Genomic DNA, 18072 nt, shown 5'->3' on the forward strand with positions numbered 1-18072 from the left:
GTGTCAAAGCTGGGCATGGTGGCGCACTCTAATCCCAGCACTAGGGAGGCAGAGCTAGGAGGATCAGCTAGGAGGATCGCTGTGAGTTTCAAGGCCATCCTGAGACTACATAGTGAATTCCAGGTCAGCCTGGGCTACAGTGAAACCCTATCTCAAATAAAAGAAAGAAAGAAAGAAAGAAGGAAGGAAGGAAGGAAGGAAGGAAGGAAGGAAAGAAAAGAAAAAAAAATTAAAGGATTGGAAAGATAGTTTAGCTGTCAAGACGTTTGCCTGCAAAGTCTAAGGACTCAGATTTGATTCCCCAGAACGTGTGTAAGCCAGATGCACAAGGTGATGCATACATCTGGAGTTTGTTTGCAGAGGCTGGAGGCCCTGGCATGCCCATTGTCTCTCTCTCTCTCTTTCTCTTCTTTTCTGTCTCAAACAAATAAATAAAAAGGGATGAAAGTTGGGTTGGAGAGATGGCTCAGTGGTTACAGTTGCTTGGTTGCAAGGCCTGGTGGCTAGGGTTTGATTCCCCAGTATCCAGGTAAAGCCAAATGCACAGAGTGGTGTATGCATCTGGAGTTCATTTGCAATAGCAGGAGCTCCTTTTTTCTTTCCTTCTTTTTCCCTTCCTTCTTTCCTCCCTCACTTTCTCCCTCTTTCTCTCTCTCTCCTTACAAATGCCCTTTTTTTCCTTTGTTTTTTCAGGATAGGCTCTCTCTCTAGTCTAGGCTGACCTGGAACTCACTATGTGTTCTAGGCTGGCCTTGCTCACTCACAGTGATTCTCCTATCTCTGTCTCTGGAGTGCTGGGATTAAAAGCATGTGACACCAAACCAGTTTAAATATGAAAAAAAAAATTTTTTTTAAAGCAAGAGTGAAAGTGGAATGGTGGCATGCACCTTTAATCCTAGCACTCAGGAGGCAGAGGTAAGAGGAATGTCGTGAGTTCGAGACCATCCTGAGACTACTTAGTGAATTCCAGGTCAGCCTGGGCTAGAGTGAGACCCTACCTCGAAAAACAAAACAAAACAAGAAAAAAGGAAAAGAGGGGCTGGAGCGTTGGTGTGGGGTTAAATGCTTGTCTGAGAAGCCCAAGGACCCATGTTCAAAGTTGAAAGAAATTTCCATTTGATACAGATTAATATAGATTCAAAAGACAAAAGTGCTGGGCTTGATGACCCACTCCTGTCAAAGGCAGGAAGATCATGATTTCAAGGCCAGCTTGGCTACATAGTAAGGCTGTGTCTCAGTAAGCAAATCAAAGAGGGACTGGGGCTAACCTCATTTACTAGAGTACTTACCTAGCATTCAGAAAGCACTGGGTTCAGTCCCTAGTATCACACAAACTGGGTATGGTGGCTCAGACCTTTAATCTGCACACTTGAAGGTAGAGACATGAGGATCAAAAGTTATAGGTCAATCCCAGTACTCGGGAGGCAGAAGTAGGAGGATCACCATGAGTTCAAGGCCACCCTAAGACTACAAAGTTAATTCCAGGTCAGTATGGGCCAGAGTGAGACCCTACCTCAAAAAAGAAAAAAGAAAAAAGTAATAGGTCATCGGTCATCTTTAGCTAAATAGAAAGTCCAGGTTATAAGATAACCATCTCAAAAAAGAAAGACAGACATAACAATAAAAACTCAAACAGGGACAGATATGATGCTAATCGTAGCACTTGAAAGGTAAAGGTAGGAGGACCAGGAGTTCAAGGACATCCTCAGCTATGTTTTCAGTTTGGGGATATCCTGAGCTACATGGTAAGACACTCCCCCCGCCCCCCCAAAATAAATTTGAGCAGGTATTTGTATGCCCATATCTGATACCACCACGCCCAGTTACTTCTGTCTTTTTGTTTGTTTGTTTTGTTTTGTGCTTTGAGAGGTAGGGTCTCCCTCTAGCCCAGGCTGATCTGGAATTCACTATGTAGTCTCAGGGTGGTCTTAAACTCACGGCCATCCTCCTACCTCTGCCTCCCAAGTGCTGGGATTAAAGGCATGTGCCACCATGCCTGGTCATTTCTTAAAGAAATTATTGGTGTTAGCTGGGCAGAGGTGGGAGGATTGCTGTGAGTTGGAGGCTACCCTAAGACTACATAGTGAATTCCAGGTCAGCCTGTACTACCTAGAAAAACAAACAAACAAACAAAAAACAGTAAGGAAATTACCAGTGTTAACAAAACACTTTAAATCCTTAATTTAGCTAATTGTTGTAGACAGCTTCAGAGATGAACTTGAAAACCAGGCACATTATGGAGGAAGGGATATTTATTAAAGCTTACAGATCCAGGGAAGTTCCATAATGGCAGAAATTGGCCTCCTCTTAAAGGACCAAGCAGAGAGAAAAAGGTAGAAGCCACACAGCACCCTTCAGGAACTCCAGCTAGGCATACTTTGCATATCTTTAGATTGGAATTGTATTTTATTTATTTATTTTTTTTGTTTTTCAAGGTAGGGCTTAAATCCAACCACACCTTAAGATCCGCCCAGTGACACCTCCTCCAGCCAGGTGGCTGTAGATCCAAACTACAAACTAATAAAACACTGAATATATTGGGGGCCATCTATTCAAACTACCACATTCTGCCCCTGGCCCCCAATTGCTTTAAAATCATCACACATATTATAAATTGTATCTAGCGCAATTTTAAAGTAGTCTTGACCAACTTAAGATAGTTCAAATGCTGGGTATGGTGGCACATGCCTTTAATCCCAGCACTGGGGAGGCAGAGGTAGGAGGATCGCCATGAGTTCAAGGCCACCCTGAGACTATATTGTGAATTCCAGGTCATCCTGAGCGAGAGTGAGACCCTACCTCAAAAAAAAAAAAAGTTCAAAAGTTCCAAGTCTCCTCTGAGATTTAAAATTATCTCTTAGCTTTGAGTCCTGTAAAATCAAACAAGTTATATACATTTAACATATAATGGCACAGAGTAAACTTTTTTAACTGGTATAAGGCAGAGTAAGGAAAGACTAGAACAATGTAAACTCAGTCACCATTAAGCAGACATCAAGCTTCTGCAGTTCAGGTCCAGTATAACTCTAGAGACTGATAGTCTCCAGATGTTTCAATTTTGTGGGTTTTTTTAAGGTAGGGTTTTGCGCTACCCAGGCTGACCTGTAATTCACTATGTAGTCTCACTCATGGCGATCCTCCTTCAATTTTGCTCCTTCAATTGGGCAGAGTAGCCAGGGAAAACTTCCCTCCCATGCCAACAGTACACTCCATGGTGTACAATCCTGGTATATCCAAAAATTCTTCAGGTCTCCATGCAAACCCTGGTCCATCTTTCAAAGGCTCTTTCAGCCTATTTATGGGGATCATTATGCCCTGTTTATATTTTGCATCTTAGTAGTGGCTCCTGAAACTGTGTGTGTGTTTTATGACCACTCTCCATGTTTTGTTTTTTTCTTTCGTTTGTTTCCAAAACAATACCAGGTGTGTAGGACATAGCCATATTCTTCATTTAGGAAAGAAATAAATTATGACTTTGAAGAGCAGGTTTCTTTTTTAGTCAACTCTTTCCAAAAGAGTTTGTATTTGAGAGAGAGAGAGCATGGACATACCAGAGCCTCCAGCCACTGCAAAGAACTCCAGATGCATGCGTCCCTTGTGCATCTGGCTTATGTGGGTTCTAGAGATTTGAACCAGGATCCTTAGGCTTTGCAAAATGCCTTAAGCACTAAGCCATCTCTCCAGACCCTTATCATAGTTTTTTTCTCAGGCATTTTCTCCATTATTTTCATGTAAAGCAAACTTTCTTAAGATTGTTAATGTGTTTGACAATAGTGGCTTTAGTAACCTAAAACCACTCTCAGTACCTGTAATTTTAACTTGTTTGAGGTTTTTCAACTTGAAATCTTAAATCTTTCAGTCCAGTATCTCTAGCCAAGCATGTCAGTCCATTACAAATTTAACTTTGATCAAACTCTCTGAGTCTGGGCAGCAGAACACAGACAATCCTTTTGTCAGTAGTGCAATCCCAACAAAGTTTTCTGTAGTATTTTCTTTCCCTTAGAAAGCTTGTAAGCTAAGCCTCCAAGTTCATAAACTGAGTGAGTCTCCAGATACAATTTTCACTGTACTTAGCACTTTCAAACTCGCATCAGAATAGTCTATAAAACTTGGCTACCACTCCAGAAGGCATCTTCAGTTGTAAATACCAAGTCCATGCCCATCCCTCCAAAACAAAAGTTCTAAAAGACCAAAATCCAAATGGTCAGATTCATCTCTCCACTCTCAGTACCAATTTCTATAGTAGACAGCCTCAGGTTCACTGAGATGAACTTCCAAACCAGACACAGTTATGAAGGAAGGGATACTTATTAAAAACTTACAGATCCAGGAAAGGTTCCACAATGGCAGAAGAAACTGGCCCCCTCTTAAAGGACCAGAGAGAAAAAGAAGCCAAAAGCTACAACCAGAGAGCACACTTCAGGAACTCCAGCTAGGCACACTTTTCAAATCTTTAGATTAAAATTTTAAATCCACCACCATACGTTAAGATCCACCCAGTGACATCTCCTCCAGCCAGGTAGCTGTAGATCCAAACTACAAACTAATAAGACACTGAATATATTGGGGGCTATCTATTCAAACTATCACACTAATGGTTTGTAGTTTGTTCTTAATAACTTATTTCTTGATTTTCATTTTAGGGAAGAAGAAGAAGAAGAAGAATTTGGAGATTTCCGGCTTGTCCCAAATGATGAATTTGATAGTGATGAGGTAAATGTGAAGAGAACATACCTGAATTTCATGGGTTATTTCCCTCAGGTTTTTTTTTTTTTTTTCCTTTTCCTTGAATGAGTTCTTGAGAATTCTAAGTTTTGCCACCTTATCAGAAGCAATGTCCTATAATGAGGTGTGGGGACAGACATTTGTAAGTTTTATTTTGTTTGTAGTGCTGGGAAATCAAACCCAGGACCATAGCCCTGTAATCACAGCACTTGGGAGGCTAAGTTAGGAGGGTCATGAGATTAAGCCCCTCACCCCCGGGCTATATAGCGGGACCCTGTCTATAAATAAATGTAAAAACAGAAAGGAACACAGAATTCATTCTATGCTCAAGGTATGGCAGTTGTGGCTTTCTGTAACTCCTGTTTAGTTGAAGGCATATTTTCTGCTTAACTTTGGGTGTGATGCTTTGGTTTTCCAGGATGAACACAGTGACTCTGCAAATGAAGATCTGGCGCTGGCAGACCCTGAAGAAGATGATGAGGAGGAACTCCTAATGCAATCTGAGAAGTTAAAAAGGCAAATGTGAGTGTTATCTATTCCTTCAGCTTCTAGAAAGTTCTCTTAGTCATTGCTACCTTTCTACCTAAATCTGCTGGTTTGACTTCTTTTTGTGGTTAACATAGATTAAACAAAATCCAGACTGGGGAGATAGCTTAGTAGTTGTAAAATCTGGTGGCCTGGGTTCAACTCACTACTACCCACATAAAGCCACACGCACAAAATGGTACACACATCTTTAGCTTGTGGTGGCAAGAAGCCCTGGAGTACCCATGCACTCTCTGTCTCTCTCTAATTGAATCTGTATATATGGTTTTTGTTTTTTTGAGGTAGAGTCTCACTCTAGCCCAGGCTGACCTGGAATTCACTGTGTATTCTCAGGGTGGCCATGAACTCAAGGCGATCCTCCTGCTTCTGCCTCCAGAGTGCTGGGGCTAAAGGTGTGTGTCACCACACCTGGCTCCAAATAAATATTTTTGAAAAACAAAATCCTGAGCTGGAGAGATGGCTTAGTGGTTAAGTGTGTCTGTTGCTCTCAAATAAATAAATAAAAATAAATAAATAAAAGAAAAACAAAGCCAGGCAGAGATAGGAGGATTGCCATGAGTTCAAGGCCACCCTGAGACACCATAGTGAATTCCAGGTCAGCCTGGGCTAGAGTGAGACCCTACTTTGAAAAACAACAAAAAAAAAAAGAAAAAAAAAAGAAAAAAGAAAAACAAGATCCTTCTATGTGTCATCTCAAAGATGTTCAATGGAGCTCACTGTATAGCCCAAGCTGTCTCTGAACTCATGGCGATCCTCCAACCTGAGCTTCCTGAATGCTGGGATTAGAACTATGTACCACCATGCCAAACAGCCATTTTATTTATTTAATGTTGGTTGTTTTAGTTGTGAGAATAAAATATTTGTTTTTTATTTATTTATTTTTAATTTATTTATTTGACTGTGACAGAGAGAGAATGGGTGCACCAGGGCTTCCAACCACTGCTAATGAACTCCAGATGCGTGCACGCCCTTGTGCATCTGGCTAACGTGGGTCCTGGGGAATCGAGCCTCAAACCGGGGTCCTTAGGTTTCACAGGCAAGCACTTAACCACTAAGCCATCTCTCCAGCCCAAATATTTGTTTTTAAAAGCTGGGCGTGATGGCGCACGCCTTTAATCCCAGGACTTGGGAGGCAGACGTAGGAGGATTGTCGAGAGTTCGAGGCTACCCTGAGACTACATATTAATTCCAAATCAGCCTGGACCAGAGTGAGACACTACATCGAAAAAAAAACAAACAAAAAAAATTGTTTTAGAATATTTAAAAGAATGCAAGATAGAGGAAAATGAAAAGGAAGGGAAAAGGATGGAGTTAATTATGTCTACTGCCCAAAATATATGTGAGGGGCTGGGGATTTGGGTCAGTGGATAAAGCACTTGCTGTACCACAAGTGTGAGGTCCTGAGTTTGAATCTCCAGAACCCATGTAAAACAAGCTTGATATGGGAGCATGTGCATCTCTAATCCCAGTGCATCTAATGTGAAATGGGAGGTGGAGATAGGAGAATTCGTAAAGCTTGAGACAGATGCAGTAGTGAATGGGACACTCTGTCTTAAGCAAGGTGGAAGGTGAGGACCGACGTCCAAGGTTGTCTCCTGCCCTTCACACGCGCACCATAGCGTACACCCATCCATACCCACATACATGAATGTGCATATTACACATGCACACTTCAAAAAATACATGCGTGTGCAAGTGTTGGTAATTGATGTTTCTTGCTGGGGGTGATGGGCAGAGGCTGGCATTGGCTGTCTTCCTCATTCACTCTCCACCTTGTCTTTTGAGACAGGGTCTTTCATGGAACATCGAGCTCACCAATTCAGCTAGACTGGCTAGACGGCAAGTCCCAGGGACCTGCTTGTTTCCACTTCTCCAAGCATACCACCATGTCTGGCTTTCTTCATGTGGTACTGGGCATCTGCTTTCATGTTTTTATGGCAAGCACTTTACCAACTGAGCCATCTCCTCTGCCCCATAACTTTTTATGCCTTTATTCATATTGCATTGAGAATTTTTAAAAAATTATTTAATTTATTTCAGAGAGTGATAGAAAGAGGCAAAGAGAATGGGCACGCCAGGGCCTTAAATGAATGCTAGACGCATGCACCACTTTTGTGCATCTGGCTTGATATGGGTTCTGGGGAACTGAACCTGGGTGTTTGGCTTTGCTGGCAAGTGCTTAACCACTAAGCCATCTCTGTAGCCCAAGATTTCTATAATGTTTCAGTATGTATAATTTTGCATCTTGCCTTTTTTTCCACTTTAACAGATCCTTAAATATTTTCTTACAATATTAAAGTTTCACAAGCATCATTCTGATAGTTCTTCAGTAACATGTGAATGACTTTTGGAATTCACATTCAGGACATCATATTGATTGATCTCTATTAGATTTATATTGTTGCTTCTAGCCTATCATTCTATTCTATTAAGAACCATTTGGGGTTCTAATTTGTCACCTGTCAAATTAACTGTCTTGTACAGCTTTAGGTCATCCTTAGATTTTTTTTCTAAGGCAACCTTATTTAATTTCAGACTTCTGTGTTCAAATGAAAGTCTTAGAATGACTGACAACTAAAAGTTGAACTGCTCTAAGAGATTATGTGAGAAGATTGGGAAACTAGTGATGAGTAGCCCCTGAAGGAATTCTGTAGGACCCCTAGGATGTAGAGGATCCCATTTAAACACATACACAATGTTAATTAAATCTTTGATAAAAGTCATCTTTCAGAGTTACCAAACTCCTACTTCTTGTGACCATAGATAACAGGACTTTGAACACAGGGTGATAGTGGATTTTTTTTTTTTTTCTCAAGAAGAAGTTAGAGAAAAATAACTAGGCCAGGCTGGTGATACAGGCCTGTGAGCCTAGCTACTTATAGGTTGAGGGCAGGAAGATCCCAAGCTCCAGGCAACTCATGCCAATCTGGGCAATTTAGTGAGAATCTGTCTCAAAATAAAAGAGGACTGGAGCTGTGCGTGGTGGCTCACCTTTAATCCCAGCAGTTGGGAGGCAGAGGTAGGAGGATCACCATGAGTTCTAGGCTACCCTGAGACTGCATAGTGAATTCCAGTCTGGGCTAGAGTGAAACCCTATCTCAAAAAATAATAAAAACCAAAACAAGAGTGCTTGTATGTTGGCACATGCCTTTAATCCCAGCACTCAGGAGGTAGAGGTGGGGATTTGTTGTGAGTTAGAGGCCAACCTGGACTATAGAGTGAGAGTGCCAGGCCACCCTGGGGTAGAGTGAGACCCTACCTCAAAAAGAAGAAAAGCCACATGTGGCGCACGCCTTTAATTTCAGCACTTGGGAGGCAGAGGTAGGAGGATCACCATGAGTTCGAGGTCACCCTGAGGCTACATAGTGAATTCCAAGTCACCCAGCACTAGAGTGAGAACTTACCTTTAAAAGGAGGACGGGGAGTCTGGAGAGGTGGCTTAGCTGTTAAGGCCCTTGCTTGTAAAGCCAGAGGATCCAAGTTCGATTTTCCATGTAATCCAGATGCACAAGATGTTGCATGTGTCTGGGTTCGTTTGCAGTGCCTAAAGGTCCTGGTGTGCCCATTCTGTCTCTCATATAAATAATAATTTAAAAAACAATTGTTAAAAAGGAAGGAAAAGAAGAAAGAAAATAGTAGTGGTTTTGATAAATAGAACCTCTGAGCTCATCTTATTTGTAATTTAAAGTTTTTAATTTAATTTAATTTATTTATTTGAGAGAGTGAGAGAGGGAAAGAGGCCGATAGAGAAAGAGAGAGAATGGGTGCACCAGGGCCTTCAGACACTGCAAACGAACTCCAGATGCATGCACCACCTTGTGCATCTGGCTTACGTGGGACCTGGGGAATCGAAACGATGTCCTTTGCTTTGCAGGTAAACAGGATCCGTAACCGCTAAGCCATCTCTCCAGCCCTTATTTGTAATTTAAGAGGTCAAGATTTGTTTGGTAAGTAATAAGATCCTAGTCTGGGCTGGAGAGATGACTGGCTAAAGCGCTTCTCTGTGAAACCAAAGGACCTGAGTTCAATTCCCCAGTACCCATAAAACACCAGATGTACAAGGTGGCACACTCGTCTGGAGTTCGTTTGCAATGGCATGCCCAAACTCTTCTCTCTGCTTCTCTCTCAAATAAAATTATTAAAAAGAAGAAGAAAGCCAGGTGTGAGGTGTAAAGGTGCACACCTTTAATCCTAGCACTTGGGAGGCAGCAGTAGGAGGATCACCATGAGTTCCAGGCCAGCCTAAGCTCAAGTGAGACTCTACCTTGAAAAAAATAAAATAAAAGAAGCTGGGTGTGGTGGCACACCCCTTTAATCTCAGTACTCAGGAGGCAAAGGTAAGAAGATCGGTGTGAGTTTCAGGCCACCCTGAGACTACAGAGGGAATTCCATCTCAGCCTGAGCTAGAATGAGACCCTACCTCAAAAAACAAAGAACAACAACTGAAGGAACCCCAGGAGGGGGACCCCACGCTCTGCCCGGATATGGCGACACCCCAAGTCACTCATGAGAAGCGGTCTTGATGCAAACTGCAAGAGGATTTTATTCCAAGCGCGCTGGGGCCCACAGTCGTACACCGCACAGGGGTAGAGGACTGCAGAGCCCCGAATGCAGGAACGGGACAGTTTTTACAGGGTTTCTAACAAAGCCTGTGCATTAAACCAATCATTTTTTTAACATCAGGAGCCCGCGGGGTGCAAGCTAGTCAGTTTGTGCCACCCCATAGTTTCTAAGCCAATTAGTTTAATTTGTTCATGCCCCTCGTGGACCAATCATTCTCTTATGGCCTTGGTGGTCAGCATTTTCGCAGGTCCTTGGGTGGGAGTAGCAGAGTGTGGTATCAGTCTCCTATGACCTTGGAGGTCAGCATTTGCGCAGGTCCTTAGGTGGAGGTAGCAGAGTGTGGTATCAGCCTCCTATGACCTTGGTGTTCTGAGGCAGGCTGCTACAGCTTATGGTGCGAGCTACTAAGGCTTACAGTGTGGGCTATTAAGGCTTATGGTGCAGGCTATTTACAGAAACCAAATAAGTGGTTCACTTCATTACTCATTTCCCATCCTTGAGGGCTATCTCATGCCCTTTTTACCTAGTTTTATATTAGGAGCGGGCTCTGATATAATGAGAAGAGGGATTCTTTACTTGCTTCCAACAGAGAGTAAAGCCTGGAGTTTGAGGTATGCAGGGGCCCGCTTAAGCTCCCTTTGGAGCGTGATAGTATTTCTGGGCTTCTGAATTCTTGGGCCTTTCACAACAACAACAACAACAACAACAAAAAAAAAACGATGATCCTGGTCTATAACCTTACTCTGCCCTATCATCACCTAAGCTTTGGTGTGCTTAAATGAAAAGCAAAATAGTGTGAACCTTCCAGCAGTACTCATAAACCTGTAGGATGAAGAGTTTTATGGTTATAGGGTTACCCAAATTGAGTTGGATCCAATCTGCCTCCTGGCTTTGAGACCTTGGGTGTTTTTGATCTTTGAGCTCCTTAAACAATTTCTGTACTGACCATCTCTAGTTCCTTTTGGAACTAGTGGCCTTTTTAGTCACACACTGCTCCCAGTCTCGTGTCTTGGATACTCTTTTTACTAAGTATAAAATGAAGGAAACCCACTTCCTAAATAATATAGTAATGGCTGTGAAGCTCAATTACTGGCACATGATCTAAGTTTAAGGCTTAAAGCTATTTTTCTCATTGTTTTTATAGCCTGTGTACGTGTTCATTATCATATCTTCTAATCTTCAAAATTGCTTTCTAGGAGGTTGAAGAAATACTTGGAGGATGAGGCAGAAGTTTCAGGAAGCGAGGTGGGAAGTGAAGATGAGTATGATGGGGAAGATATTGATGAATATGAAGAGGATGTAATTGATGAAGAACTTCCCTCTGATGAGGAACTGCAGAGTCAAATCAAGAAAATACACATGTAAGAATGCCATCAAGCCCTTCTAAGTCACAGGACACCCCAAGGTAGGCCCTGTCGCCAGCCAGAATGGTCCTGGCTCTGAGCATCTTAATTTCTCCTGTTTCAGGAAAACCATGTTGGATGATGACAAGAGGAAGTTACGTTTATACCAGGAAAGGTACCTTGCTGATGGGGATCTGCACAGCGATGGTCCTGGACGGATGAGGAAATTCCGATGGAAAAACATAGGTAACTTTCTTGATTGCTGCCTTTAAAAGCAGATGACTCCAATGTCCATACTTGTTCTGTTTAAGACAGCAATTGACACTAGAGCAGGAGGCTAAGGAATATAGCTCAGTTGTAGAGTGCTTGCCTAGAATGCATGCGGTCCCAGCACTGCATTAAACAACCAAAACAAAAGACGGGTGTGGTGGTGCACCTTTGTAATTCCAGCTCTAGGGAGATGAGGAGGGGGAGTTCATGGTCAATCTTAGCTACATAGTAAATTCAAAGCTAGCCTGGGGCTGGAGAGATGGCTTGGCCATAAGCCAGATGCACAAGGGGCGCATGCATCTGGAATTCTTTTGCAGTGGCCTGGTGCATCCATTCTCTCTCTCTCTCAAATCAATCAATCAATAAATAGCCTGAGCCACTTGATACCCTGTTTCAAAAGAAGGCAGGGAGGCCCCTAGGGCATGTCAGTGTGTAGTAGTGGTAAGGCTTTATTTGGTCTGTCGTCTCTGGGGATTGCAGAATGCTGAAAGCTTTCACTCTCTACTTTAGATGACGCTTCCCAGATGGACTTGTTCCACAGAGATTCTGATGATGATCAGACTGAAGAACAGCTTGATGAGACAGAAGCCAGATGGAGGAAGGAGCGATTTGAACGAGAGCAGTGGCTTCGGGACCAGGTAGATAGTCTGCAAGAAAATTGCCTATACTGGCCCTAATTTAAGACAAAAAAAAAATTGTCATGATAATTTCAAAAATTTAGGCTACATATTGCTAGCCCTTTTAATCTTTGAGTTTACTAGAAAGGTTATCATGGATAATTCCCTTAAATGACTGTTTTTTTTTTCTTTTTTTCAAGGTAGGGTCTCACCCTAGCCCAGGCTGACCTGGAATTCACTATGTAGTCTCAGGGTGGCCTCGAACTCACAGTGATCCTCCTACCTTCTGCCTCCTGAGCTCTGGGATTAAAGCTGTGCACCACCACACCCAGATGACTATCCAGATTTTTACCCCTGGTTTAAAGTCATGATATCCTAGTAACCTTGCTTCACGACTTAGACTATGTTAATGATTTAGGAGAAAACTGGAGTGGTTTTCTTTTGGTATGTGATGTGTGTACATGTTCATGTGTATGAGTGTACAGGTCAGGGGACATCAAGTCTTGGTCCTTACCTTCCACCTTGTTTGAGATAGGGTTGCTCAGTGCTGTATTCACCACAAACACTGGCCTAAGAGCATCCAGGAGATTCTTGTCTCTGCCTCTCTTCTCACTGTAGCACACTGGGATTATACTGCCTGCCATATTGTCTGGTTTGTACATGGGTTCTAGGAGTCACTCTCAGATGGTCACACTAAAGCAGCAGGTGCTTTCTCCACTGAACCATCTCCTCAGCACAGAGCTTGAGGTACTTGAATGCCGTATATATAATGTTTGTCGAGACAAGATCATGCCCAGAACTCACTGTGTAGCCCACACTGGCCGCAAACTCACAATAATCCTCCTGAGTGAACCGTCACACCTAATAATGCGATATGATTTTTATTTTCAGGCACAACAGGGAAAAATTATAGCTGAAGAAGAGGTTGGGGAAGATAGCCAGTTCATGATACTAGCCAGGAGAGTTACGGCCAGAGCATTGCAGAAGAACGGTGAGCACTCATCTCCTCGTGACCTAGCCTCTTGGATTGTTAGGGCTGGGGTCTTAGAGGTGACTAACCTTCTAATCATAAGCTCTTGCCTAATCTTTGTTTTGTTTTGTTTTAAGGTAAGGTCTCACTTAGTCCAGGCTGACCTAGAATTCATTATTTAGTTTCAGGGTGACTTCAAACTCACTGCAGTCCTCCTACCTATGCCTCCCAAGTGCTAGGATTAAAGACATGTGCCACCATGCCCAGCCTCACCTTATCTGTCTTAAAAGGCCCATAGAGAGCTGGAGAGATGGCTTAGCAGTTGAGGTGTTTACCTGCAAAACCTAAGGACCCATGTTCAGCTCTCTAGATCCTACTTAAGCCAGATTCATAAAGGAGAGCAAGCACAAGGCCACACACGCCCACTAGGTGGCCCAAGCATCTGGAGTTTGATTGCAGTGGTTGAGGCCCTGGTATGCCAAATTTCTTTCCCTCTCTCTCTGCCCCCACCACTCTCTCTAAAAATAAAATAAAATATATGCAAAAAAAGAAAAGAAAGAAAGAAAGGCCCATAGAGGCGTGGAGGGGCAGTGTGCTAGTACTTACACTGTGGAGCAGTGGAGGTTGGACTTGACAGCTTATGCTCGATGGCTCAGAAAAGTGAACCTTGGCTTCTCTGTTTGGGTACCCAGGATTATATACCTCAGTGTTAGCACTGGGATGTGAACTTAGCTGTGTTTAACTCCAGAGATGGGCTCTTTGGGACTTCAATCCAATTTTACAAACTCCTATTTTTTTCCTTTCTTTTGTAAAAAATAAATGTATGTATATATGTATGTGAGAATGGGTACACCAGGGTCCCCTGCCGCTACTAATGAACTCCAGATACATGTGCCGCTTTGTGCATCTGGAAAATCAAACTTAGACTGTCAGGTTTGGCGAGCAAATGCCTTTAACAAAAATTGAGTTATTTCTCTAGTGCATTTTAAGGTTTTTTGTAGACCAGGTAGAACCATAATGCCTGGTTTTTGCCCTTTCTTCTTCTTTTTTTTTTTTTTTTTCCTGAGGTAGGGTCTCATTCTAGCCTAGGCTAAACTGGAATTCACTATGTAGTCTCAAGGTGGCCTTGAACTCATGACGGTCCTCTTACCCTGCCTCCCAAGTGTCCTTTTTTTTTTTTTAACCATTATTTATTTAATATGTTTAGCTTAATTGTCTGCTTGATATTCCTATAGCTTTAGCTTACTGTTTAGTTATTAGGCTTTTTAGCTTGTTTGGATATAAAAGGAATTCTAACCAGCTTTCCCCAGCACAAGTCTTTTCTATCTTTTCTTTCCAGCTAAATGCCCCGTGGTTATTCAAGAACCAAAGCCTCTTCCCAGTAATCCTTTTGAAGCTATCAAACCAGGAAGTACTCACCAGGTTTGTTGGGACCTTGTTAGTCTAACATCATGGTTTACAGGTTATATAGGCTATGGGGATAATCTCTGTCATTTGGGAAGGGAAGCAGCCATGGGAAATTGAAATGTATGCTAAAGGATCTTACTGTTTCTTTTCTATTTGAATAATAGTGATATATCCCTCCAATGCCTGGGGGAAGCAGGGAGGGTCTAACTTTCCCCTTTTCTTCACACTTACAATTTGATAGAAGGACACTTTTCATTCTTCAGGTAAAGACAGGCTCACTGCTCAACCAGCCCAAAGCTGTGCTTCAGAAACTAGCTGCTCTCTCTGACCTCAACCCTAGTGCCCCCCGAAACTCAAGAAACTTCGTCTTTCATACACTTTCTCCTACCAAGGCTGAGGTGGCAAAGGAATCATCTAAGCCTCAGGTAAGGAATTTAATAACTGATGTGCTCCCCAAAACAACATTTATTTAATTTACCTATTTTTCTTTTTTCTTATTAGCCTTGCCAAGACATATTTTAATTTTGTTTTGTGTGTACGGGCACATGTGTGTCACAGCATGAGGACAGTTTCTGGGAGTTTGTCCTGTCCTTTCATCTGTTTGTTTATTTCAAGGTAAAGTCTCACTATAGCACAGGCTGACCTGAAACTCAACTCTGTAGTTCCAGGCTGGCCCTGAACTCACAGGTCCTCCTACTTTTGCCTACCAAGTACTGGGATTAGAGGCATGCACCACCACACCCAGTTTTCTTTTTCTTTTTCTTCCCAACTTTTCATTGACAACCTTCATTCATATATACTATATACCCTTATCATAATCCCCTCTGGCCATTCTCTTTCCTCCACCCTTTTTTAAAATTAAACTACCACCACCTTCTTTTGCTGTTGCTTTTTGTTTTGTTTTATTTTTCAAAGCAGGGTCTCACTCTAGCCCAGGCTGACCTGGAATTCACTATGTAGTCTCAGGGTGGCCTCGAACTCACTGCAATTCTCCTACCTTGGCCTCCCAGTGTTGTGATTAAAGGTGTGGCCACCATACCTGGTCCTCTCTACCACCTTTTGAGACAGTCTCCTTATCTTACTGTGGGTGTCATTCTGACTGGCCCTTGAGCTTCCAGATTCTCCTGGCTCCATCTCCCATTGCCATGGGCATGTGGGCACCACTTTGCATCTTGTTTTTACCTGGGTGCTGGGGAGGATTGAGATTATGCCAGCAGGCTTGAAAGCAAGCATCTTACCCTCTCAGCCATCTCCCCAGCCCTGCCTGAAAAGTTCATGTTTCCTCCTTCTTTCTTTCTTTCTTTTTATCTTCGAGGTAGGATCTCACTCTAGTTCAGGATGGCCTTGAACTCATGGTGATCCTCCTACCTCTGCCTCCCAAGTGCTGGGATTAAAGGCGTGTGCTACCACACCTGGCCTTACTTTCTTTCTTTCTTTTCTTTTTTCTAATGAGAGAGAGAGAGAGAGAGAATTGGCACACCAGGGCCTCTAGATGCATGGGCCCCCTTGTATGCTCTTGCAACCTTGTGCATTTGTGTCACTGTGCATCTGATTTAAATGGGACCTGGACAGTTGAACATGAGTCCTTGGGCTTCACAGGCAAGCACCTTAACTGCTTTTTCTTTATATTTAATTGTCACAATTTAACTATGAGTTGCTAAAGAGTTCGTTGATGGTAACTACTTGAGTAAAAGTCTTGAATCAGTCCTGATTCCCTCTCTGCTCTCTAGGTGAGGAGAAGGGGACCGTCATTGATGACATCTCCCTCTCCCAAGCGCCTCAAGACAGATGTTAGCACTTCAGGATCGAAGCAAAGCATCTTCAGATACCTAGAAAGTTAACACTGGCCAGGACAGTAGCACCTATGCTGGCACTCCTGAGAAGTTTCTGGCACCAAAGGTTGAAATTGATGTTCATGGTGATCTCTCCTGCATTAAAATCATGAACAGAAACCGGGCATGGTGACACATGACTTTAATCCCAGCACTTGGAAGGCAGAGGTAGGAGGATTGTCCTGAGTTCAAGGCCATCCTGAGACAACATGGTGAATTCCAGGTCAGCCTGAGCTAGGGTAAGACCTCACTTCGAAAAACAATGAAAAAAATCATGAACATTCAATTCTTCCTACTACACAGCTCTGGATGGCATTTCCTTTCCTAGTATTGTTTCCTGGCTTGGCCACTAATCTTAGCTCTTCAGTAACTCCAACATCAATTTATGGAATAATTGAGTCAAGTTTCATTTCCTCCATTAAACATTTGACATCTTTTCCTAGCAGTTTCCTGGGTTGACCTCACTTTGAGATAAAGATGGTTGGAGGAGGAGAAGGAAAAATAAAGTGGCATTACAGAAAATTACATAAAAGCAATCCAAGTCAGTACCAGAATACTCCTTCATTCCCATCACTTACATGCCAAGGTGACCTGTGAAGGAGAAACTTCTACAGGGGACTGGGAAACCACAAATGTTGTATTAGTCTCGCTCCTTCCATTTTCCTGTATGCTTCTTTCCAAAACAGCCTTAAATGTCAAATTGACCTCTGCTGCCTTTGTAATAAGGGCTTACAACTGGCAGCCACTCAGAAAGACGTCAACCCAGATTTTCTGAAGTACGGGGTGAAAATAAAAGTCACTCCCAGTGTGTCCACAGTAGATGATCTGTGGAGAAGAGAACTTTCCTGGGACTAAATTCTTGAATTGAAATACTTGCTCAAGAGCCTCCCTTCTCTGTCTAACAAGAAGAAACATAAGTTTTTATTTATTGTGTCTCCTGAATTGAGTACATTGTCCTGACCAGTCAGAGAACATTTCAATATTCCATTACTAATTTTGAAAAGACCACCATGAAATTGGATAAAAATGTTGAAGACAACTGTTCATTCATCCTTCCCCACTTCCTTTGAATTTCCACAGGCTTTTAAAAACTTAGAGCAAAGCCAGGTGTGGTGGTGCACTCGGGAGGCAGGGGTAGGAGGATCACTGTGAGTTCAAGGCCACCCTGAGAGTACATAGTGAATTCCAGGTCAGCCTGGGCTAGAGTGAGACCCTACCTTAAAACCAAAAAAAAAAAACAAAAAACAAAAAACAAAACTTAGCGCAGCCAAGTGTGGTGGCACTTGCCTTTAATCCCAACACTTGGGAGGCAGAGGTAGGTGGAGTGCTGTTAGTTCGAGGTCAGCCTGGTCTAAAGTGAGACCCTACCATGAAAAAAACACTTAGCAAGTCTTTCCCTCAGCACTGAGTGTCAGCACTGCTTTGGGCAAATCATTCCACATTAATGCAATAGTTTTAGTGTTGGGAGTCAGACTTGGGAAATTGAGTAAGATTATGATTAGTTGTCTTTTACTGAGAAGTGGGGAACACCAGTGATAAAATTGGGGTGTAGGATTCTATAATTTTTTATTCTAATAAGATGCTGACTTTGACAGGACTCATTGTATATATGTAATCTTGTAATAGGGGAAATGTGTATAAAGCTGTTTTAATATGTATGTAGGTTTTTTGTTTTTTGGTTTTTTTTTTTTTTACAATAAATCTTGTTGCCTTGAAGGCAAGGTTCGCTGTCCGTCTTGAGTGCTTATTCTTCAGTCAGAGCGATCTGAGTTGAGCATTTAGCTTTCAGGGTGGGTCTC

At 42.5% G+C, this 18072-nt stretch overlaps 1 protein-coding gene across 2 annotated transcripts in view; it reads left to right on the plus strand.

The window, feature by feature from the left end:
* Window positions 1-17477, plus strand: part of Clspn (claspin) — a 41196-nt gene extending 23719 nt beyond the window's left edge. For both annotated transcript variants that reach the window (XM_045150298.1, XM_004665227.2), the window contains exons 17-25: window positions 4644-4713; window positions 5144-5247; window positions 11031-11195; window positions 11302-11423; window positions 11958-12085; window positions 12956-13055; window positions 14374-14456; window positions 14705-14866; window positions 16172-17477. In XM_045150298.1, coding sequence (XP_045006233.1) covers window positions 4644-4713; window positions 5144-5247; window positions 11031-11195; window positions 11302-11423; window positions 11958-12085; window positions 12956-13055; window positions 14374-14456; window positions 14705-14866; window positions 16172-16282 — 1045 coding nt within the window. In that variant the 3' untranslated portion in view covers window positions 16283-17477. The remainder of the gene's footprint in view (window positions 1-4643; window positions 4714-5143; window positions 5248-11030; window positions 11196-11301; window positions 11424-11957; window positions 12086-12955; window positions 13056-14373; window positions 14457-14704; window positions 14867-16171) is intronic.
* The last annotated feature ends 595 nt before the right edge of the window (window positions 17478-18072 follow it).

Source organism: Jaculus jaculus, chromosome 5 (assembly GCF_020740685.1).
Source record: "Jaculus jaculus isolate mJacJac1 chromosome 5, mJacJac1.mat.Y.cur, whole genome shotgun sequence".
Taxonomy (NCBI): Eukaryota; Metazoa; Chordata; class Mammalia; order Rodentia; family Dipodidae; genus Jaculus; species Jaculus jaculus.